This window comes from Bos indicus x Bos taurus, chromosome 13, assembly GCF_003369695.1.
Source record: "Bos indicus x Bos taurus breed Angus x Brahman F1 hybrid chromosome 13, Bos_hybrid_MaternalHap_v2.0, whole genome shotgun sequence".
NCBI lineage: Eukaryota > Metazoa > Chordata > Mammalia > Artiodactyla > Bovidae > Bos > Bos indicus x Bos taurus.
In genome coordinates this window covers 5,322,060-5,346,817 of record NC_040088.1, presented here as the reverse complement: position 1 = coordinate 5,346,817, position 24,758 = coordinate 5,322,060, and the positions used below count along the sequence as shown (strand labels likewise).

The 24,758-nt window shown below is 47.1% G+C and overlaps 1 protein-coding gene across 2 annotated transcripts in view; it reads right to left on the bottom strand.

Annotated features, from left to right (window-relative positions):
• UBE2V1 (ubiquitin conjugating enzyme E2 V1) overlaps positions 1–17,111 on the bottom strand; it is a 28,352-nt gene extending 11,241 nt beyond the window's left edge. The window contains exon 1 of one of the 2 annotated variants that reach the window (XM_027558280.1): positions 16,901–17,111. In XM_027558280.1, coding sequence (XP_027414081.1) covers positions 16,901–17,096 — 196 coding nt within the window. In that variant the 5' untranslated portion in view covers positions 17,097–17,111. Of the gene's footprint in view, positions 1–8,448; positions 8,707–16,900 lie in introns of those variants that run through there. The other variant, XM_027558282.1, reaches the window with a different exon arrangement.
• Positions 17,112–24,758: the final 7,647 nt, after the last annotated feature.

The window sequence follows — 24,758 nt, the reverse complement described above, 5'->3', positions numbered from 1 at the left end:
TTCATGCCGCTGTGCCCGAGTTCAGGCTGAGGCGCGCACTGCTTCTGGGTGTCTTCCAGAACAGAGTCCAGGTACCAGGGCCAGCTGGGGATGCTGCTCTCCCAACCAGGCCTGTCCACCTGTCCCCCACCTCCCCTGGCACTCAGACTATTTCCTCCAGGAAAAACTCGGGATCCAGGCAAGTTACCAGCTTTCTTTACTGAGCCCCCAAGGCCAGACTCTTCAGAGCCAAGCAGCACTTCGCAGATGACTGTGAAGAAAGACCCACTTGGAGGGACTCAAAGCTGTGGGAGGTGTTTCCATTATATTTTAGTATTTTCCAAAGTGCAGAACCCGCTACTATTAATTTGACTGGAATAAATATCTGAGGACATCAGATACTTTTCCAGGCACCAGGCAATAAGCTGTGAACAACACAAAAATGCCTGCCCTCATGGAGCTTACATCCTAGATGGAAATACATGTAAATTATTAATATGACAGATGGCGGTGCTCTGGAGCAGAGAGTACTGATGGGGGAAGTTACAATTTTAAATAGGGAGCATGATTTATTGGTGGCTGAAGGGAGAGTCTTCCAGGCAGGGGCAAAGGTCCTGAAGCACAACCTTGCCCAGAGTGCCAAAGAACAGCAAAGATACCAATTTAGCTGAAACCAAGTCAGTGAGATGGAAGATTAGTAGGAAATCAGGGGCTCCAACTGTGAAAGAAAACACTGGAGTTGTGAGCAGGAGTGATGCGGTCCCTCTGGCTGCTGTATGAAGAGCGCAGTGAGGGGAGCCAGGGCAGAGACAGGAGGCTGTGGCAGTGATTCGCAGGTGACAGCTGCGACGGTGGTGAGAAGTCTCGCTATTTCAGAGGTCTGAGTGGTGAGACGTGCTGGCAGGCTGCCTACGAAGTGTGACAAAGAAGCGTCTATGGCCCCCAAGCTTTTTGAAGATGGTACATGAATGGATAGTTCACTCTCTAGTCATGTATTTATTTTTGAGAATAACCTATTTAGGGCAGGTAATATTATACTAATTTTTCATTTATGACAATGATAAAATGTTCCTTTTAAAAATAAATATAAGCTAGAGAGTCATCTGACTGAAGAAAAATATTAAACAGCACAGATGGTACTTGAAACTTAACAGAAAAATCCTGAAAGCATTCCTGAATGGTCCATTTGGAAAACACTAGCATTTTTCACCCAAAGACTAGCCAACTGGATTATTCAGCTACACTGAATAATTAAGTCTCCTCCAGCAAACACAAAACTGAAGGAGGTTTTTGATATTATAAGCAAGAAGGCAGACAATACAATGCCTTTTGTTTAGAAAGAGTTAAATCATTAACAATCCTAACTACTTCGGCTCAGGGAGAAAAATCACTGTGCCTCACCACTGCTATTGCTCCTGGTTAATTTATAACCCCGCACTAATACAAATGAATATCCCTACAGCACAGAGTTGTACTGATAGGAAGACTGGTAAATATCTGAGGTACCTGTTCCCAGACGGGGTGAAGGGCTGAATTGTGTCCCTTCAAATTCATACACAGAGCCCTAACTCCTGGCATCTCAGAATGTGCCCATGTCTGCAAACAGCCTTCAAGAAGGTGATTAAGCTGAAATGAGGCCACGAGGGTGGGCCCTAGTTCAGTCTGCCTGGTGTCCTTATTAGAAGAGGAAACCCAGGTGCCCAACAGGCATGCACACCTGTACAGAGTAAAGACCACAGGAGGACCCAGTGAGAAAGCAACCACCTGCAAGTCAAAGAAATCAAACCCGCTGACACCTTGATCCTGGACTTCCAGCCTCCAGAATTTTGAATTTCCATTGTTTTAGCAACCCAGTCTATGGCACTCTGTTCTGGCAGCCCTCGCAAACTAATATAGACGCTAAGTGACGTCTTAAGAAATTTGGAAAGGAGACCAGATGGTGACAGTGATTATCTCTCGGTGCAAGAATTATGGGTGACTCCAACCCCCTTTCTATATTCTATGATTTAAAAAAAAAAAACCAAAACCACGATTGTGGTATTTGATCAAGAAAACACTTAGGAACCATGTCAACCAAAGCACACTTGCGATCCACTTTGCCTCGCACGCCTCCCCCAGGTGAGTCACACGGGTCATGCTCCCTCACGTTCTCCAAGCCTTTCGTTACCTGGCACCTGGTTGAAGTAAGGACTGAGGATTTCCTGAGAGGGGGAATCTCACCTAATGGTATTCCCTAAGAGACTAACTCTCTAAGTGGTCTGTGTTTTTTAGTGTTACCAAACCCTGTTCAAATGATCAACAGCAAAGTCCAGTAGCTGCCATGGCTAAGACCTTCATCACTGAATGAAGTTATACATGTGACCTCTATTTCAACTTACTCTCTTTGGCAAGATAAAAAAAAATGGGCTTTTTTTTGGGGGGTGGGGGTGGGGGGAGCTGCGCCAGTTTGCAGGACCTTAGAGACTGAAGCCAAGGAAGGTCCCAGAAAGCACTAAGTCTTAACCCCTGGAGCGCGAGGAAATTCCAAAAAAATTGTGCTATTTTTTTGGTGTCAGATCTTTAAAGTCAGGTTGGATTAATTACTTCAGGTGTAACTGTTCCGCCTGTAAACTTTAGCAAAGAATATCCTTATGGCTGTAAATGTTCCCTCTTCATCTAACAACCAGGTCTAATTAGGAAATCCTTTTTGTAAAAAAACTTTTTTGGCTACACCTCTTTGCATGTGGGATCCTAGCTCCCAACCAGGGACTGAACCCGAGCCCCCTGTGGGGGAAGCAGAGTCTCAACTGCTGGACCGCCAGGGAGGTCCCCCGATTAGGAAATCTTCATCCAAATATCACAAGCTCGTTGCTATTAGTTTCAAAGCAGGTAGTGAATTTGACATTCAATTACTTAAAGCACGCAAAGCCCACATACACAACTGAACAACAACAAAAAAACGAGGAAGTTAAATTTGTTTTAGGCTAGCATTTGGAACAGTAACTGAGCACCACAGAGGACAGTCAGCTTTTGTTACTTCCATACTGACTTTATAGGGTGATTCAGTTTGAGTCAATTATGAAACAGGCATTAAAACAGCTTAATAAATGACAAACTTTGGATTGGCCAGTATCTACTAGGCAGTCTAGAAATAGTCCAAGCAGGAGCTGGAATATACATATAAATATCAGAATAACTGTAATATATACTGATTAATTACAGTAAGCATTTAGTCTATCTGAATAGCAGTTCTCAGCTTTTTTGGTCTCAAGACCCTTTTATACTCTTAGAAATTACTGAAGATTTCAAAGAGTCTTTGTTTATGTGGGTTATAGCTATTGTTATTTATCAAATTAGACAATTAAAGCTGAGAAATTGTAAAAATATTTAACTGACTTAATAACTAACCACAACAAACCACTGTGAGTTTAGATAAATAACAGACACCTATATTTTCCAAAGAGCGAAAATAAATTGCTCAGAAGAGTGGCATGGCTTTGCAAATTTCTTTAAAATGTCTGGCTCAAAACAACAGGAAGTGTTAAGAACTGACGTGAACTGGAGAATACATGTCCTGTCTAAAGGGGACAGTCACTCCTTTGCTCTGGCCAAGTGTCTGTGGTTCAGATTCTGCTTATGTGCCACCATTCTGCAACATCTGAGGTCACCTAATTGTTCTCAAAAACCCCTTTGAACCTTAACACCCGAGGTTTAGCTCAGAGGGTATTTTAAACCCTCTAAGGGTAAGAGTAAGTAAAGACTGATAAAGGCTGCAATCTGGCATCAGGCAGTTATGCACTCAGTTAACCTTTATTTAGCTAAATCTTGAAGAATTTAAGTCCACAAAGTGGACAGCTTTTTAAGAGGGCTGTTACTTTTTATTTTTTAGTTAATTTTCCCTAAGCCATAAACTTATTTTCACTCAAAAACTGATTAAAAGCCTGGGGAAGAACAGCCAGCAGAAATCAGGAACTGAAAAAACATACAAGTATGCAGCGATTCATTTAGCTTTTTCTGATATTTAAAGAGAAGTGGCTGATGAGTACCTGGTTAGCTGATACACTGAACTCTAAGAGGCAGGAGGAAAAGGGGATGACAGAAGATGAGGTGGTTGGATGGCATCACTGACTCAATGGACATGAGTCTGAGTAAACTCTGGGAGTTGGTGATCGACAGGGAGGCCTGGCATGCTGCAGTCCATGGGGTCGCAGAGAGTTGGACACGACTGTGCGACTAAACTGAACTGATCTAGTAAAGAACCGTCTAGGGTTCCATGTTCCATGTGTCTAAAACTGAGCTCACTCCACGTTCACAAGCAAAATCCACACATTTTAGGACCGCAATTTTGCAAGTTGGTGAGGCTTTTTAACTGTTTCTCAACATTCCCCTACCCATAAACTTGTCAGTAATATATATGTACACACACTTTTCAGTACAATAATTACCACTCATTCTACACTATGATAGACCTTACAAGGGCTATGAAAGAAATAAAAAACAGGAGCCTCCCAATCAGAGTACGAAGTCTCACTATGGAAACAAGACACACACACGAAGTCCAATAAAACAAAACTATTAAAACATATAAGAGAAATAGAATCATAAGACAATGTTTTTTTAACCTTTGAGAAGGTCATAGACCCCTCGGAATATGATGAACCCTAAAGAGGTGGGGCTGCGTTTCTAAGAGGGACTGGACTTTATCCTGAAGGTAATTAGTGGGGAGCTGCAAAAGGCTCTGAGCAGGGCAAGAGATAAGGCCAATCTCCCAGGTAATGTTCAGGATGTGCTGAAGGATTAGAGGCCAGGTTAGGGACGTGTTACTCTGAACATCTCAGGATATAAAGGCAGAAGCATCTGCTTGGAGCAAATACCCTGGCAACAGAACAGGCTATTGAGCAACTTACAGGCTGAGGCGGGTGGGACGTTAAAAGATTTAAGGTAGTACAGATTAATCTGTATGACTGTGGTGGTGGTTCTCATTTTTATAAGGAGATATTAAAACAATTGGCCTTTACATGGTAGCCTTTAGATGAATATTTGTTGACAATTAAAAAAAAATGAGCAAAGAATAAAAAGGTATGTACAGTCTATTTTGTAAAAGATAAACACAAAGTCAACCCATGCTTCCCTACATGTCTCCCCGACCCAGGGATTGAGCCCGTGTCTCCTGCATCTCCTGCAATGAAGGCAGGTTCTTTTCCTCTGAGCCATTGGGGAAGCCCCTTATATGTGTGTACTCACATAAATTATCTTTCGATGCCATGGAAAGTGAAAAAAATGAAAGTGTTAGTCACTCAGTCTTGTCCAACTCTATGCGAATCCATGGACTGTGGCCTGCCAAGCTCCTCTGTCCGTGGAATTCTCCAGGCAAGCATACTGGAGTAGGTTGCCATTTCCTACTCCAGGGGATGTTCCCGACCCAGGGATCGAACCTGGGTCTCCTGCAATGGGGGCAGATTCTTTACCATCTGAGCCATCATGGAAGCCATGGAAGTAGAATCACAAATGTAAGGATATCTGGTTGACCACTCTATTTTGAAAAGGCTGGTCAGAGTAATGGCGAAGTTACCTCCCACAAGCAAGAATCAGAACGTAACTTTAGAGAAAACTCTACAATCTCTCAGCAGAGAGCATGGCCCTAGGCTCCAGTCTACACTCGGCCACTTTCTAGCAATCTAGCTGAGGGACCGTGCAAGTTACCTTGAGCCTCAGCACATCAGGGGTCCTGATACTCCGGCTTCTACGGGAGGTGAGGAAGAATCAACGAGCTAAAGCCTATGAAGCACCTGGTGTTATACCAGGCACAGAGACTGAATCACCTTCATAGGCACACCATCATAGTATAAAAAACCCTCACGTGATCCCATATCCCCTTCTAGCTACTGGCTCATTTCTTTGCTCTTTTTTAGCAAATAAACCTCAAGAGAGCTGTCTTGACTCCTTGTCTGCAATTTTTCACCTGACCTGCACCTACTCCACTCAAGGTTCTCTAGTGAGTCACTCACCCAAACTGCTCCCAGCAGTGATGGACGCTCAGGCCCCACCTCCCGATCCGGAGTGCCCGTGGCGTGGGGGCTCTGCCCCCAGCTGCTCCTGTGACTCCTCCCGAAGCCTTGGGCTCTCTCCGCAGCCTCATGCACTGAGGCGCCACTCGCCCTGGCCTCCCACCGCTGGCTGCCAGGCTCAGCGCACAGCTCACTGGCCGCAGCCTCGTGCACTGAGGAGCCGCTCGCCCTGGCCTCCCACCGCTGGCTGCCAGGCCTCAGCGCACAGCTCACTGGCCGCAGCCTTTTCTGTCTACTTGACTCCCCAAGTGATCTTACCCAAACCAAGGGCGCTAATGACTCTCCAAGAAGAGGGGGCGAGAATACACAGAAGAATTACAAAAAAGAGCTTCACGACCCAGATAATCATGATGGTGTGATCACTCACCTAGAGCCAGACATCCTGGACTGTGAGGTCGAGTGGGCCTTAGGAAGCATCACTACGAACAAAGCTGGTGGAGGTGATGGAATTCCAGTTGAGCTATTCCAAATCCTGAAAGATGATGCTGTCAAAGTGCTGCACTCAATATGCCAGCAAATTTGGAAAACTCAGCAGTGGCCACAGGACTGGAAAAGGTCAGTGTTCATTCCGATCCCAAAGAAAGGCAATGCCAAAGAATGCTCAAACTACCACACAACTGCACTCATCTCACATGCTAGTAAAGTAATGCTCAAAATTCTCGAAGCCAGGCTTCAGCAATATATGAACCATGAACTTCCAGATGTCCAAGCTGGTTTCAGAAAAGGCAGGGGAACCAGAGATCAAATTGCCAACATCCGCTGGATCATGGAAAAAGGAACAGAGCTCCAGAAAAACATCTATTTCTGCTTTCTTGACTATGCCAAAGCCTTTGACTGTGTGGATCACAATAAACTGTGGAAAATCCTAAAAGAGATGGGCATACCAGACCTCCTGACCCACCTCTTGAGAAACCTGTATGCAGGTCAGGAAGCAACAGTTAGAACTGGACATGGAACAACAGACTGGTTCCAAATAGGAAAAGGAGTACGTCAAGGCTCTATATTGTCACCCTGCTTCTTTAACTTATATGCAGAGTACATCATGAGAAACGCTGGGCTGGAAGAAGCACAAGCTGGAATCAAGACTGCCGGGAGAAATATCAATAACCTCAGATATGTAGATGACACCACCCTTATGGCAGAAAGAGAAGAACTAAAGAGCCTCTTGATGAAAGTGAAAGAGGAGAGTGAAAAAGTTGGCTTAAAGCTCAACATTCAGAAAACTAAGATCATGGCATCAGGTCCCATCACTTCATGGCAGATAGATGGGGAAACAGTGGAAACAGTGGCTGACTTTATTTTTCTGGGCTCCAAAATCACTGCAGATGGTGACTGCAGCCATGAAATTAAGATTCCTTCTTTGGAAGGAAAGTTATGACCAACCTAGACAGCACATCAAAAGGCAGAGACATTACTTTGCCAACAAAGGTCCGTCTACTCAAGGCTATGGTTTTTCCAGTGGTTATGTATGGATGTGAGAGTTGGACTGTGAAGAAAACTCAGCGCTGAAGAACTGATGCTTTTGAACTGTGGTGTTGGAGAAGACTCTTGAGAGTCCCCTGGACTGCAAGGAGATGCAACCAGTCCATTCTAAAGGAGATCAGTCCTGGGTATTCATTGGAAGGACTGATGTTGGAGCTGAAACTCCAATACTTTGGCCACCTGATGCAAAGAGCTGACTCATTGGAAAAGACCCTGATGCTGGGAAAGATTGAGGGGACGACAGAGGATGAGATGGTTGGATGGCATCATCGACTCAATGGACATGGGTTTGGGTGCTCTCCAAGAGTTGGTGATGGACAGGGAGGCCTGGCGTGCTGCAGTTGATGGGGTCATAAAAAGTTGGACAGGACTGAGCGACTGAACTGAATTTATATTTCTAATTAACTGCCTGCTAGCCATCTCCATTTAGATGCCTAACAGGCCTCTCCAACTTAATTCCAAAAAAACTCCCTTGCACTCCTCAAAAAACAAAAACTACCCACCCCTCGATTTCAGTGTATGGTACAGATTTCCCAGACTAGAAACCCTGGAGTTACAGTAAGAAATCTTTCCCTTATACCCCATATTTAACCCATTTCCCAATATATCCCCAACACAACCATCTTCACCGTCCGGACCACAAGCACTGCAGCGCGAGCCGCCTCAGCCCCGACTGCTTTCTGTCTACTGACCATTCTCCACAGCGAGCCCTTTAAGGGTAACTTAGATGCCACGGCCCCCCTCTCACCACCCTCCCCCGGCTGCCCCTTCCTACTAGCCCCAAACTCCTGGGCTCACCCACAGAGCCCCGCCGACTTCCCCAACATCATTTCCTGCCTCCCTTCGCTCGCTGCTGACCCTCCTCCTCCATCCACACCGGCCTCCCTAAGCTTTCTGAACAGGCCATCTGATGTTGCTTTTGCACTTGATGCTCACTCACCCCAGAATTCTCTGTCCCAGAGCTGGGCATGGTGGCGGGCTCCTTCTTCTTCATCCGAAGTCTAACTTCCCATTCCCTTATCACGCTTTATTTTTCTTCACAGCACCATTACCACTTGACATTTAAACGTACAGTATTTGTTTCCACTTCATTAGCTGTTTATTGTCTGTCTCCCATCAGAACATAAATTCCCTGAGAGTAAAACTTCTATTTTGTTCCCTACTGAATTTCCAATACGTCAGAGTGCTCTGCCAAAGCGTGTACTCCAATGCCTGCGGAATGAATCAATGGGTGGCTGGGTGTTAGCTACGGATGTTGTTTGAGAATGAACAATGCTCAGTGTCACAAAATTCTAACTCTGGTTTATTTCTGGAAACATGGCAGGGAAACATTCACAGCACTATTAAAAGAAGTCTAATATTATAAAGATCATCCAAGGGACTAATACGGATTTTAAATCACCCACGAAGGTTATATGTTAAATTTTGAATGTGAGGATATGAAGAAAAAACACCAATCTTCAACGAGGAGCTGGGCAGTCTCTTAGAGCCTCCCGTCCCCCACCCAGTGGTCCTTCACACAATGACTGCGCTGTACCTTTTCTTTTTCTTTAAATTTCATTTTCTTTCTTTTTTATTGTCTGACTCACTCTCACAGCTTCTCAAGCTAAGAGCTGTGACTCATTCCACCCCGCGTCCCTAGGATCTGGTATGCTCCCTGGCATGCAATGGTGCTCAATTAATGCTTCCTGACTCAAGAAAAGCCAGCGCCTCTTCCTCTCCTATCACAGCCTCTAATATGGTCTGCTGTGGCCAAAATACTCAATACTGATACTATATAAGTGAAACACCAAAGGTTCTTTATTTTGAGGTAATTAAAATTCAGTAAGTAGTTTTATTTTTTAATGAAGTGTGATCAAGACTTTTAGAGAACCCCTTTTTTTTTAAAGAGGGAAAACTGTTTCTCCCCCCAGACCACACAAGTCAAGGATTCTTCATTACAAATTGAACTTTGCTTCATTAAATATATATGAAAGCATGTTACTGATATTTCAAACCATTTAGAAACTGCTTACAAAGTTAATACACCAATATTCTCTACAAAGCAAGAGCATTTAGCTCTGAATGGCCTGACCACACCCTTCTTCTAGAACCTCAGGGGCTACTCCAGGGATAAAAATCCAAATACTTGTCAGAGATCCTACAGACCCTGTGAGTGTATCAGTCGCAGGGGGACTTCATCCCATCCCAACGGGAGAGAGTAGTTTCAAAATCATGATACGTTACTTTAAACAAAAGACCTCAGTGAATATATTAAAAATTAAATCCATATATGTCAAAACCCAGAAGTATTAACAGGTTAGAAAAACTCAGTAACACTCTAACATATTTTCTTCCTCTGGCACTCAATCCACTGAATTAACCTAAATTTTAAGATTCCTAAAATTTCTAAAATTTCCTAAAATTTCACCTAAAAGGCAGCTGAAGAAACAGCTTCAAGAGACAATACCTTTACAAGAGTATGTAAAAATGGACTCTTGTTAATCTTAATAAACTGTAACTATTCAAAGGTTAACTATGAAAATGTTAAGATAACTTTATCAAGGTGCTAAAAAAACACAGCAACCCAAGATTTATAAAAAGAAAGCATTTGTTACTGTTACTTCAGAATTCTTCTTTCCAGAAGGATTTTTCCTGGATCTGTGTCAGTATTAAAAGTCAGCCAGTTATTCTCTTGGCTAAATATAAACTGAAAAGTCAGCAGCTGCAGGATATCACTAAGAAAAGATGACAACCAGGTTAAAGCATGAATAATTGACAGGGTTTTACATCATGTCCTAGTAAAACATTTAATGCAGTAATGTGGAACACAGAACATATTAAAATATTTGTGGTACAAAAAGAATTTTGAAGCCCTTTAAAACGTCTTTTTGGGAAAATCACTGCTACAAAGTGGCAGGTATCTCAGCAGGTCAACCCTGGAAAACCCTGGCCTGGCTTGGGTCTTGATTTAAAATGGCAGCGCCTCACAGGTCTCTCTGCAAAGAAAGCTACTAGCTGAACCTGACTTGGGTGCCCATCCAGGGAAGACAGTGACCTGAGCCAAGAGTTTGGTGGTGCCACCATCTGGGAAAATAACGATGCCTGGAAGGTGAAGCACCTGGATTAAACACTCCTGACATAAAGTGAGGGGGCAGGGAACTTTTATTTCTGAGCAACCAGCAAGTCAATCTGGGTGCCTACTCAGGGCCTGTCCAGAGAGGGATATTTCTTCTCTTCTTCTCTACAGCAATGATTCTCCACGTATGGTCCCCAGACCTGCGGCCTTCACATCACCTGCGAACCCACCAGAAGTGTGAATTCTCAGGCCAGACACAAGAACACTAAACTACAGCACAGAATTATCCAATCAAAAACTGAGGGTAGAGCCCAGCAACCTAACAAGCCCTCCAGGTGATTCTAATGTGTTCCAGTTTGAGAATCGGAGAAGGCGATGGCACCCCACTCCAGTACTCTTGCCTGGTAAATCCCATGGACAGAGGAGCTTTGGTAGGCTGCAGTCCATGGGGTCGCTAGGAGTCGGATACGACTGAGCAATTTCACTTTCACTTTCACGCACTGGAGAAGGAAATGGCAACCCACTCCAGTGTTCTTGCCTGGAGAATCCCAGGGATCGGGGAGCCTGGTGGGCTGCCGTCTCTGGGGTCGCACAGAGTCGGACACGACTGAAGCGACTTAGCAGCATCTAGGGGAAGAAACATCCCCCCTTTTATCATCCTTATGTCCAGACGATGCAACAACAGCTGGTGACAAAATGCAAGGCCCCACGTTTCTCTGCTGCGAGGGTGACGAAGGCCAAAGATTGTATTTTCTCTGAAAGGGGTGGAGACAAAGAATAAGGTGTGGTAAGTGTCTCAGGACATTAGGGAAGGAGAGGACAGAGTTAATGCTATTCTAAAGTCCCTCTGTAAATACCAACTAATCAGGGCAAGAGCTTTCCTTTTTGAAAGGTTGAACAGGCATTTTCGCTCTGTCCTCCCGGATTAGTTCACTGTGACACTCAGTGTCTGCTATTTGCCAGGGACCATACGAGTGCTAGGGACATAGCAAAAAGCAAGGCAGAACCCTGTCCTACTGGAGAGGCCCAGAAAATATGCTTAGAAAAAACACTCCCAAACAAACAGAACACCCTGAGAAACCTTCAGACAAGGTTCAGCACTTTAGAAGAGAACAGAACAGAGCTGTGATGAGTGAGAAGACCAGGCTGAAAAGGGTGGGAAGGACGGCCTTTCTGGAGAGCTGAGACCTGAAGGCGGAGAAGCAGGCAGTCAGTCACGTGCAGGCCAAGCTGCCCAAAGCGGAAGGGCAGGAGCAGAGGTGCTGTATCACAAGAGGTCACGGCAGGCAAGCCCAAGACCACGGCGGGCCTTGAGGGCCATGGAAGAGAGACGGATTTTATTCTAAGCGCAGCACGAAGGGCTTTCTGCTGGGAGTGGCAGTTTCTGTTTTCTCATCTGTGAGAAGTCATTCTACTTCCTCTATAGCGAATGGATTGGAAAAAGGCATGACTGTAAGCAGGAGGTCTTTGCTGTCTTCTAGGCGAAAGAAAGGTGGTTCTGGTAGGAACCACTGTCTTGGTGGCAATAATGCCAAGAGAGAGCAGGAGGATTTGGCATCTATTCTGGGATTACACCTATGGATTTGCACAGGGTCAAAGTGACAATGAAGAAAGAACCCTACTTGGTGTTATTATTATCCACCCGTGAAGGGACCAATCTGCCAAGGCAGGAATGTCGACAGACCTGCCAACGGCTGAAGGAACTTGAGATGCCCAGCTGGAGAACAGGCAACGGGAGCTGGAAAAATGCTGCCGTGGCCAAAGTGCATGCCGTGGAGCAGAGCTGTCCCAGTTCTGCACCCCGGATCCCCCGCCCTGGCTCTGGGCTTCAGGCAAGTCATTTCTTCTCTCTGGGCCTCAGTTTTCTCATCTTCACAACAGATACCTGCTTCAAAGGGTTACTGTCAGAAACAAGATGATGTATTTAATATAGCATCTAGCACATAGATAGCCCTAGAAGTGCCATTTAAAAAGAAGTCTGAAAGGCCTGCATGTACCTGAAGACCAGTACTGACAGATTCTGTACACGACATCACGGAGCCCGGAGCCCAGAGAGCGCGAGTTACTGCGTGTGCAGTGTAAGCAAGGGCAAGCAGTGGCCCTCGCTCTCATCAGACACCACACAGCCCAGGACGGGATAAGAGGTGGTCAGGGATGCTGCGAAGAGCTCCTGCTACAGGTCGCACTGATTTCTTACTAAAGCCCATTCTCACCAAGACTAAACACGCCAAGACCAAGGAAGAGCACACGGCCAAATCCACACCTTTCCATTTCCTTCCGAAGGTGCTGGAGTAAGCTGGGAAAGGAACTGGAGTCAAAACCCCCGGCTCTAATCTTGAGTGTCACCACGCCTTGGCCAGCCACCAATGTCCCTCGGGAATGCCACGGGGCCAACACCTCCCCTGGAGAGCACACGAGTCGTGGAGAGTTAAATGAGATGATATAGCAGGTAAGTACAGCGTGAGGAAACCTCTAAAGCACTATACGCAATGTAAAAGTAATGGTTTTAACGTCTCTCCGTCACCCAATGCGCTGCTCTGTGCTTCCCTGGGGACTTTTAGAATTCGAGCCTTGAGCGAGGGCGAGGGAAAGAGAATCTAGTGGGGGGAAGAGGGTGGTTTTAAAGTTCTGTGAAGGGGAAAATCGTGACCATCACACCCTGGCAGTCCCTAAGAGGAACCACAGGTTGTTCTGGCCCAACACAGCATTTCCTTCCATCACTGGGGCAGACTGGTATGTCTTCAGCTGAGCACCACGTGACGTTGTCTTGAAAGCAGAATCCCTGTCGTAGAAAAGGCACCTACCTACAACCAGCAGAAGAAGATGCTCACACAGTGAGACACACGGGAAGGAGACCAGCTAAGAGACTACAGGTTCTCATCTGCCAGCTCCAGCTTGCTGGGGAACACTCTTGAACGGAACGGAAGACCGTAACCTCCACCGCCCATGTGGTGACATGTTCGTAAGAGGGCTGTATGAGCCGCTCCAACACATGCGGGTTTAAAGTGTAACGGGCTTACTCCTCTGGCACTACGTTTTTGGCTAACTGTCAGGGTAGCCTGAGGGATGCTGGGTTAGAGGAAAGACCTGGCTGCCAAGGGTTACTCTCTGAGGCCCTGCAATCTTGGTCAAGGCAGGAGTAAATAACCTGTTCTAACACGAGCATCCTGAGGATTCTGGTGGGTTTTTCACAGTTCCACTCTCTAAGATCTACGCAGAAATCACACGCTGCAGAAGTAAAAGAGGTAGAAAGGTGTTGTCATCAACTGCTGAAAGCAGTGACCACAGAAAACTAAGTTCAGCCCTGACAGGAACTCAAAGGCGTCACAGCTGTTTCCTGGGACCCAGAGACCCAGATTCATCAAGAAGCTTATTCTAAAGCTGCCTAAGGAAGGCCTCGGGGCCGCTCACCACACCTGAAAGACTTCTCAGGGTTAGAAAGCAGAGGGCCCTGTACACTTATTTTAGTTCAACCCAGCAGTCTGCCCCAAGTCGTAGCAGTACGATCTTTCTGCTTCCCACTTTAGCACTCGACACTCCTCTCACTGCCTGGGAGTAGAGGTCAGATCTTGTCATTCCGCTCTTTTTAAGACCCTCATTCATGCGCTCACCAAATATTTACTGAATGCCTACTTCAGACCAGGTGCTTGTTCAGTGGCATCCTTTCACACTGAATAAAATCCAGAGCCCTCTCTCTCTAACCCATCTCTTTAACAAGCCTCCCTTGCACACTGAGGTCTTCGGTTCTTTCAATCTGCCAAGCGGATTCCTCTTACAAGGCCTTTCCACTCGCTGTCCCCCAGCCCCAGCCTGTGACACACACCGCCAGCTCCTTCCATCATCTGCTTCAGTTCAAATACCTGCTCCTGGAGAAGCCTTCCCTGACCACCTCTCCAGACAGCACCATATCACACAACTTCCTTCATAGCGTTTACTGCTATCTGAAATCTTACTATGCATTCCTTTCATGGGCTTCTCCTTGACTAGACTAGAAGCTCTTCGAGGACAGGGGCTATGTCCACCTTGTTCACTCTCCATAAAGGGGCACAGTAAATTCTTAACAAGTATCTGTTGAACACACAAAGGAGTTCTGGGAAGCCCAGTTCCAGGGCATCTCAAAACCTGCTCCCTGTTACCTAAACCATGCCAAGTGCTCTTGTATGCCACCAGGCAGCAGCTGACCATGTTTCATCTGATGACTACAGCATTTATGAAGCACTCTTCAACTGGCAGGATCTCAAGAAGTTGGAATTAAGTAGCTGTTGAATCTGATTATAGATAGCCAATCTCCAGTCACTGCCAAGGAGCTGAGCGGCAATACCACCGTAAGGACAGGGGCTACGGGCACAGCCGTGTGAACGGCCTCCCCGGTCCACAGCAACCTGGCCGGGTATTACTCCACTGAGAGAAGCCTCACGGCAGTCTGGCCTAACTCAGCCCCTCTCTTCTGAGAATGTCTGTGGCAGTCTCTTGGTAAATGAATTGACTCAGCACTGTTCCAGCTGAATCCAAATCCAAGAAAGGGAGGTACGGTTTCCTCTATCCTTCAGGAAGACCCTATGGCTTTCAGTGTAAAAGACAGCTTGTGGTAGGTGACTTCGGTCAGACCCCCGACGTCCAACTCCTTCCATGCCCACTCTAGCAACCAGACAAAGAATCCCCTCAGGATACTAGAGGAGTCACATGCGGGAAAGACAGACTCCCTCACCCCGCTCACTTTAGGTCACCAACCTCTCCTAACAGTGCTGCTGCAGCCTTATACAGCTGGAGAACTTCAGCACCCAGCTCGGTGGTCCTGTTCATTTCCTCCATCAGAGGTCGCCCATGGTCACCTCATTTTTCACTGCCAGACACCTCAGGGGACACCCCGCTCGCCAAAAGGGAGACACTCTGTCACTCCCAAATCCTGCACTTCCAGAATCTGACTGTGTTGCCTCACTGGCCCCTCTGGGGGACCTTCCCCAAACAATCATCACCCTGTCTCCTCCAGAAGGCCACTTGAGTCCATCCCCTGATCCCTAACTGTGAATGTTCACTCTGAAACAGATTCCTTCAGGACCTGATCCTCTGGAGCACCTTAGGGGAGTACAGAGCAGGGAATGCAAAATAAATGCTGCTTCCATTTACCTACCAGAGTCTGGAAGAACTCCCCCTGGCCCAGAGTGCAGCCCCCTCAATCCCTCTTGCATCTAGACTTTCTTCTCTAGCTCCCACCTCATTTATTCCTCTCCCCATGACCATCCAGCCACTGGGGAACTTCTGACCTGAACTCCCATATGTTACCAATACCTGAAAGAGTGGAAGAGACAGTCTCCATATGAGACACTCCTAAGGTATGCCTCCCCTACCCAAATAAAAGAGATGTTTCTCCTCTGAGAAGAACACCTCTGAAACCTGATTTCCAGTCTCACTCACTGCATGGGGCTTCCCTCAGTTGACCCTTCCCCTAACACACACCTCCAGGGCTCCCAACTCATCTGTTCTTCACCCAGGATCTCAAGCTTCCACCGACCGCCCTACTCAGAGCTCGCCTCCTAAAACCTAACATCTATCTTTTCAAATAGGGGCCTGGTAATGATGGGGCCATTGCACTTTCAGCTGCTCCAACCAAATCCCTCTGGAATCTGAGAAATCCCTCTCCCCTTCTCACGTATCCTGTGGAGATGCCCTTAATCCCAGGTCCCCCACCGCAAAAGCTGCCATCCCAAGACGACTCCTTTCTAATAGGCGTAAAAATTTTCTCAGCTAACCCAATCCCCTAAACTTACACGGATCATGCCCTTAACCAACGGGGCATCCTATCAGTCACCCATCAGGATCCTGTTTCCTTCCCTCATTCTTCCTCAGGGGCTTCTCTGAAGTCAAGGCCAAACGGACATCCCCAAGGCTCCTCCCCCCGCTCAGACACCCAGCATCCAATAAAGGCCTTCCATCTCTTTGGGGGCGCCTCCTTGTCCTCTAGGGGACCCCTCGATCTCGTCCAAAGAGCCGCCAGCCCCGACTCCTCCGGAGTGGCCCTGGGCTCGCCCCTCGCCCGCTCCTGCCGTTCTGCAGCGCCTCAGGGCCGGGCCCTTCCTCTCCGCAGGGCCCTCACGCCGCCCGGGGGAGCCTCGGCCTCCCCGCGCCGCCCACAGGCCCCTCAGGCCCCCGCCCGTGCTTCCGGCCACCGCCTGCTCCTCCTCCCCGCTCAGGCCGCCCGCGTCGCCGCCGCGGGGCCCAGCGGACAGCGGCCCTGCAGAGGCCCTTGGCCCTGCAGCAGGGGCCTGTGCGGGTCTCCGGCCCCCGGCCCAAGCCCATGCCCCCTAGGCCGGCTGGGCCCGGCGCCCCCGCTCACCCGAGCCCGTGGTGGCTGCCATCTTGCGTCGCTGTCGCTCAAAGGCCGGCCCCTTCTTCACCCCCCACCGTCCCCGGGCTCTTCTGCGCCGGCGCGTGCGCAGGCGCGGACGCCTCACTGACGCCTGCTCCGCGGGCCTCTCGACGCGTTGCCTGGAAGGTTTTTTTTCCCCTGCCCTTTTAGAGCGAGCAAACATTTGCGTGCGTGAGGGCCCAGCAGCCTGCAAGGCCCTCCAGATTCTGGTGCGAGGCAGGTACTGAGGTACTTGGTGAGAAGGGCAAGGGTGATCATACTTGGAAGGGTGTGACTAAAAGAAAAGAAAGCTTTAAAAGAGCGCCTATTGTCATAATCTATAATACAATGTAATCTGAAGAAAAAAAAAACAACCTACCAAAACCCAGAAACCTGAATCATTATGCTGTACACCTAAAACTAACACCATGTTGTAAGTTAACTATACTTCAATAAAAATAAGTAAATAGATGCAAATTTATAATATTGTTTAAAAGCACTTATCTTGCCCTGGGCATTTTCCTCTGTGAGGTTTGCGTTAAAGTGAAAAATGAGGGCGAGAGGGATTAAGACATTTATATAAACTCAGCCCTTAAGTAATTGAGTCAGAATTTGAACCCAGGCCATATTCCAAGATCAATGCTCCCAGGTCAGAAGGGGCTTGAAGCAGGACGGTTAAAGGATTCGGGGGCATGGCAGCGAAAACATTCACTCATTATTCACTAATTCACTCAATCAAATATTTACTAAGCATCTACTATGTGCCAGACATTTTCATAGGTGCTGTGGAGGGATATACATCCCTGAAGAAGCAAGCTCCTGCTCTGATGGGCTTACATTTTAGTTGGAGGCAGGAAACATTTTAGTTGGAGGCAGGAAGCAAGTAAACAAATAGGGAAGAACCTCGCTATAATAGGATAGGAAATAAACCAGGGGAGGGTGGTCAGGCCTCTTATGGAAGTCACATTTCAACAGAGACCTGAACGATGGGAAGCGGGTGGTGGGAGTGACATGTGCAAAGGCCCAGGAGACATATATTTGCAAATGTTAAATTCAAGAAGTTGACTCCTCTATCATAAGTGGTCTGAGAAACCCTTATGTGGATGTGAAGACTGAGGCTGGAAGAGATGAAAGGTTTGCCTCAAGGTGGCACAGCTACCCATTGGCAGAGAAAGGACCAGAACTTTCAGTACAAAGGAACGAGGAAGCTAGACACCTGCACCCGATTCACCGGTTCTGACGGCAGCGCCTCCCGAGCATCTCTCTGCCCCATCACGGCTAGGCTCCCCTTGTCTCCCACGTGGAGGATCCCAGCAGCCTCCATTCTTGCCCCCATGTTCCATTCTCCTTGTGACAGCCTGAGTCTGCTCAGTTGCTCAGTCGTGTCTGACGGTAGCCTGCCAGGTTCCTCTGTCCATGGAACTCTCCAGGCAAGAATGTTGGAGTGGACAGCCATTCCCTTCTCCAGGGGATCTTCCCCACCCAGGGGATGGGTTGCCATTTCTTTCTCCAGGAGATCTTCCTGACCCAGGGATGGAATCCAGATCTCCCGCATTGTGGGCAGATTCTTTACTGTCTGAGCCACCAGGGAAGCCCCTTCCCACCACTGGTCACATGCAGTCATCTTGACATTATACCCTGTATCAAGTGATTCAAATTTACCTTGAAGGGCACACAAAATATTTGCCCTGGACTTTCAGTCACTGTACAATGTCAAATAACAGATGGGAAGCATTTGGGTTCCTAAAGTGGACTCACCTCTGGAGTGAAATTTTCTGGGTTCGAGTTCACCACTCACTTGGCTTGGCTGTGTGATTTGAGGCAAGAGACTTGAACCTCTCCTGGCATCAATTTCCCCTTCTGAAAAGGGTGATAAGGATACCAATCTCAGGGGGTTGCTATGGAGATAAAATGCGTTGATAAACGCTTGGGCACCCAGAGAGGAGGGGACATCTACCAAGCTGTCAAATTCAGCTTTTAATCCTCACAGCTCAATGACACGACAGGTCCTAGGAATATCCTCATTTTAGAGATGAGGAAACAGAAGCAGAGCTAACAGGTGGAGGAGTTAGGGTTAGAACAAAAACCTCTTATTCATGATGTGCATATGTGTTTACCAGCATAGATTCGTTGGTTCCCGTGGGGAATGTCTGTCAAGCGAAACTGACCATAAAGAGAATTTCTGCACAGTCCGCCTAGCAGGAGGACTAGATGAAGCACGACAGCCCGGGGCATGCTGGTTGTTGTAGTCCAGCGGCGCGGCAGAGCCTGTTGGGAGTTGTAGTCCTCCGCGTGCTAATGCGCTCTCGGATTCACAGCTAGTCCCCAGAGCCGCATCGCTCTGGCGCCTGCGCCCCAGCCTCTCCCTGCGCTTGAGCTGGTAGCTTCTGCTGATGCCGATGTGAGTCCCGTTTTATCAGATGCGTGGGAAGGTGAAAATGGCTAATACAACTGAAGAATTTAGAAAACAGCTTGACACAGTGGGAGGGCTATAGAAGTATTGGCTGCTGCTGTCATTATTTATTTCCTCAATAACCTTTGCAGAGTTGGCTGTTATCTCCACATTTGTCAGACTTGGAAACTGAGACTCGGTGGAGTAAGATGGCTTCCCCAGGTCAGGCAACAGGAGAGAAGTAAAATCAGGTTTGGAATCCAGTTCCTTTAACCCTGGGCGCTCGGTGTTCCCTCTGCGGTGAGGGAGCTGAAGCCTGGGAAGTTTTAAGCGAAATGGCGTGGGCAGGTTTGCATTTTAACAAAGTGCAGCCTGGCTACCTCAGGGAAATTGAACTGGGCTGCAGCAAGACTGGAGGTGAGAGGTTCAGAGAGAAGGTGTACTGTACATTTTTCAACTGCCAGGCCCGTCACGTCCTTCTGTCCTCCAGAAGCCTGGTTTTGTTTAGGAGGCCGAAGGTTTGGCTTCTAGGTGTGAATCCAAGCCAGTCACAGGCACTGCCATTTTCTGTTGCCAATGGTTGGTCCAGGGGTGTGCCTATGACCTAGTTCTTTCTGACCAGTGAATTGGGGAGAAGGCATGTTTGGAAGTTTCCTCTCATGAAAATAGCTGGGGAGAAAGCCTTTTTTGTCCCCCTTTTTTCCCTGTATAACATGATGTTGTGATGGTTGGAGCTGTGGCAATCATTAAGATACCATGAGGCACAAGCCTGATGCTGAAAAGCCAACAAACCAAAGATGCCAGCACAGAAAAATGGCAAGAGCTAGGTAGGACCTGGATGATGTAGTTGAGCAGTTGAACAAATCTCAGAGCTGCCTACCTATAGGGTTCTTAAGACATGTGGTTTGATTTAAGTCATACCTGAGACAGGGATCAAGACCATCTCCATGGAAAAGAAATGCAAAAAGCAAAATGGCTGTCTGGGGAGGCCTTACAAAATCTGTGAAAAGCAAAGGAGAAAAGGAAAGATATAAGCATCTGAATGCAGAGTTCCAAAGAATAGCAAGAAGAGATAAGAAAGCCTTCCTCAGCAATCAGTGCAAAGAAATAGAGGAAAACAACAGAATGGGAAAGACTAGAGATCTCTTCAAGAAAATTAGAGATACCAAGGGAACATTTCATGCAAAGATGAGCACAATAAAGGACAGAAATGATATGCACCTAACAGAAGCAGGAGATATTAGGAAGACAGGGCAAGAATACACAGAAGGCCTATACAAAAAAGATCTTCATGACCCAGATAACCACGATGGTGTGATCACTCACCTAGAGCCAGACATCCTGGGATGTGAAGTCAAGTGGGCCTTAGAAAGCATCACTACGAACAAAGCTAGTGGAGGTGATGGAATTCCAGTGGAGCTATTTCAAACCCTAAAAGATGATGCTGTGGAAGTGCCACACTTAATATGCCAGCAAATTTGGAAAACTCAGCAGTGGCCACAGAACTGCAAAAGGTCAGTTCTCATTCCAATCCCAAAGAAAGACAATGCCAAAGAATGTTCAAACTACCGCACAATTGCATTCATCTCACACTACAGCATGTAAATTTTCCAAGCCAGTCTCAACAGTACATGAAGCATGAACTTCCAGATGTTCAAGCTGGATTTAGAAAAGGCAGAGGAACCAGAGATCAAATTGCCAACATCTGCTGGATCATCAAAAAAGCAAGAGAGTTCCAGAAAAACATCTACTTTTGCTTTATCAGTTTAGTCAGTTCAGTTCAGTTGCTCAGTCATGTCTGACTCTATTTATAAGGAGCCCTTGCAACTCATTAAGAAAAAGAGATCTCAAAGGAAACATGATAATCATAGGAAGAGTTTATGGAGCATTTAGTATGTTATAGGAACATAGTGTTTTGTATATATTAATTCATTTAACCTTCATAACAATCCTTCCCTGGTAGCTCAGCTGGTAAAGAATCCACCTGCAATGCAGGAGACCCCGGTTCAATCCCTGGGTTGGGAAGATCCCCTGGAGAAGGAAAAGGCTACTCACTTCAGTATTCTGGCCTGGAGAATTCCATGGACCATATAGTCCATGCAGTTGCAAAGAGTCGGACACGACTGAGTGACTTTCACTTCACTTTCATAATGACCCTATGACACAGGAACTCACCTTACAGATGAAGAAACTGAAACACAGAAAAGATTAAGTAACCTGTGCAAAGAATCACACTTGTAAGGGGCAGAGCTGGGATTTGAACTCTAGGCTCTTAACCACCACTGTCCTGCCTCCCCACCCCACCCCACCTCAAACCCCCCCCCCCCACCCCCGGCAAAAAAAAAAAAAAAGAAATCAGAATAGAACACATGCAGAGTAAGAAAATGCAATAAAACAGCCAATTCCACTCAACATATTCTATTTCAGTGATTCTAAGAGGCAAATTTTATATTCAAACATTTCTGAAATCAGGTGCATGGTACAATCAATGATATCTTAGATTCAATGAAATACAGTAAGAGAAATGCAAATTAAAACCACCTATCAGATTGGCAAAGAACAAAACACTCGATAACACCCTGTGTTGGCAAGGGTGTGAGGAAACTGGTGCTCTCAAAAGTTCTGAGAGTTTAAATGGGCATGGCCTTGGTCAAAGGCAATTTTGGCATGAGCAATCGGAAGGTAACTCGCAGACATCCCTAACCCAGCCATTGATCCCCAGGAATTGACCCCTCAGGTCTACTGGCCCTCATGAGCAAAGACCCAAGTCCTTCAGTGCACACCACAGCAATTTGTATTACCCAAGACTGAAAATGACCTCAAAATTTAACAGGTGATGCGTTAAAAAAGAAAGGTCCTTCCTGAGGTTGGAATGTTATACAGCTGTAGAAAGAAATAAGGAAGGAAATAAGGAAGTGGTTGACATAATACTCTCTCCAAAACACTGCATGAAGCAGGCAGAGTGCAGAACTGTGTATGTAATCTTCTACCCATTGTGTGAAACAAGTGGGGGCCAGCCACGCCTCTGTGACTGTGGAAAGGACTTGCAAGTGTCTCATCCAAATGGTGGCCTCTGGGGAGAACTGAGGGCTTGGGGGAGCATGAGTGGGGAGCACTGTAGATCTGGAGTCAGTCCATTTTTCTCTATAAAGGGCCAGATAGTATTTTAGGTTTTTTGGGTCCTTTGGTCTCTTGACTCTGCTGCTGTATTGAAAAACCAGCCATAGACAATATGCAAATGATGGTTGTGACTGTGTGCCAAAGAAAACTTTATGACTGACACCGAATCTGAATGTCATTTGTTAGGAAAATATTCTTTATTGCCCCCACTATTTAAAAAAAAAAGTGCTCATGGGGACAGCAGAAAAACAGGTGGGCCAGATTTAGCCTACTGGCCACAGTCAGCTGACCCCTGTATTGTTTATTACTCTTAAAAAAAAATACTTATCTATATTTATTTATTTGGCTGTGCTGGGTCTTAGTGGAGAAGGAAATAGCAACCCACTCCAGTATCCTTGCCTGGGAAACTCCATGGAGAGAGGAGCCTGGCGGGCTACAGTCCATGGGGTCGCAGAGAGCCGGACATGACTAAGACTGAGCGTGCATGCGGGGTCTTAGTTGAGGCGTGTGGAATCTTCGTTGCAGCATATAGTATCTATTAGTTGCTGGCATGTGGGATCTAGTTCCCTGGCCAGGGACTGAACCCGGGCCCCCTGAATTGGTGGTGTGGAGTCTTAACCATTGGACCACCAGGAAGGTCCCCTATTACTCTTTACCTTATGCATGCATTACCTATTACAAAATTATGTTTAAAAGGGTAGCTCCAAATTGTTAGGTTTATCAAAAGTGGGTGAAGTTAATGTTGGGGACAGACTTGGTGCCCAGAACCCCTCTAAAGACAAATCAGCATAGGGGAATGCGTAACATTTCCCAGTGGCGCTGGGAACCCATCTGTTGGCGCTGCCACCTGCCCCAGGCCACCAGCAGATAGCAGCACACACCCACCTAAAGTCAGGCGGTCCCCGCACCAGCCAGGAGGAGGAAGTGGCACCCACTCCAGCATTCCTGCCAGCAAAATGCCACGGACAACGGAGTCTGGTGGGCTACAGCCCATGGGGGTCACCAAGAGTCAGACACGACTGAGCAACTGAGCGCCCACCAGCTGGGAAGTTGTGGGCAGACGTTGACCTAGACACCTGTTTTATTTTGCCCATGGTATGATTAAAGAACAGAGCCAGCGTTTTAAAGCATCTGGATTTTCTGGCTCTTCTTTAATCAACTGATGTGAGTGGTCGTTGCCCTCTGGGGTCTCATGTCTCCGGGGCACCCCACTCCTCAGTGTCAGTGGCCGTTTCTCATCCGGCGATGTTCCTGGTTTCTCGTGGGAGACACACTGGAAACACTGCCTTCCCCCCTCCCTCCCTCCACCGGGGCTGCAGGTGCGTGTGAAGCCTGCTGCAGCTCAGCGTCAGAGCAGGACTCAGATTCCAACCCCGCCATCGACCATCTGGGTGACGTTTGATATGTTATTTGACTCTGTGCCTCAGTTTCCTCATCTGCAAAAAAATGGGGCTAAGTGTACGGACCTCAGAGCTGCAGGGACCACCCAAAGGGACTCTTGCTCGGGGCTCTCTGCCTCTGTCCTCTGCTAAGTGTGCAGTGGGTATTAGTCAGCATTTCCTGCCCCATTTCTCAGTGGGAACTTGTTGGAAAACTCCCATCTCACAAGTGACCCCAACTTTCCCACACGTGACACAAAACATACTTCACTCTGGTTTAAAAAAATTCGTTTCCAGTCCTTGGGATTCAGGAGCAGCGAGACCGTCTGAGTCTGAGGCCTGGCTGTGTCTTACTAGCTGTGTGGTCTCGGGCAAGCCACTTCACTCTCTGAACTCGGGTGTTTGTTCTTGCTGGCTTCTGGGAGGCTCTAGAAATATACCGCCCTCAGGGCCTGGGTATAGGAATTAGTTCAGTTCAGTTCAGTCGCTCAGTTGTGTCCGACTCTTTGCCACCCCATCAACTGCAGCACGCCAGGCCTCCCTGTCCCTCACCAACTCCTGGAGTTTACCCAAACTCATGTCCATTGAGTCAGTGATGCCATCCAACCATTTCATCCTCTGTCATCCCCTTCTCCTCCTGCCCTCAATCTTCCCCAGCATCAGGGTCTTTTCCATTGAGTCAGCTCTTTGCATCAGGTGGCCAAAGTACTGGAGTTTCAGCTTCAGCATCAGTCCTAACGAATATTCAGAACTGATGTCCTTTAGGATGGACTGGTTGGATCTCCCTGCTGTCCAAGTCTAGAGTCTTCTCCAACACCACAGTTCAAAAGCATCAATTCTTCAGCACTCAGCTTTCTTTCTAGTCCAACTCTCATATCCATACATGACTACTGGAAAACCATAGCCTTGACTAGATGGACCTTTGTTGATGAAGTAATGTCTCTGCTTTTTAATA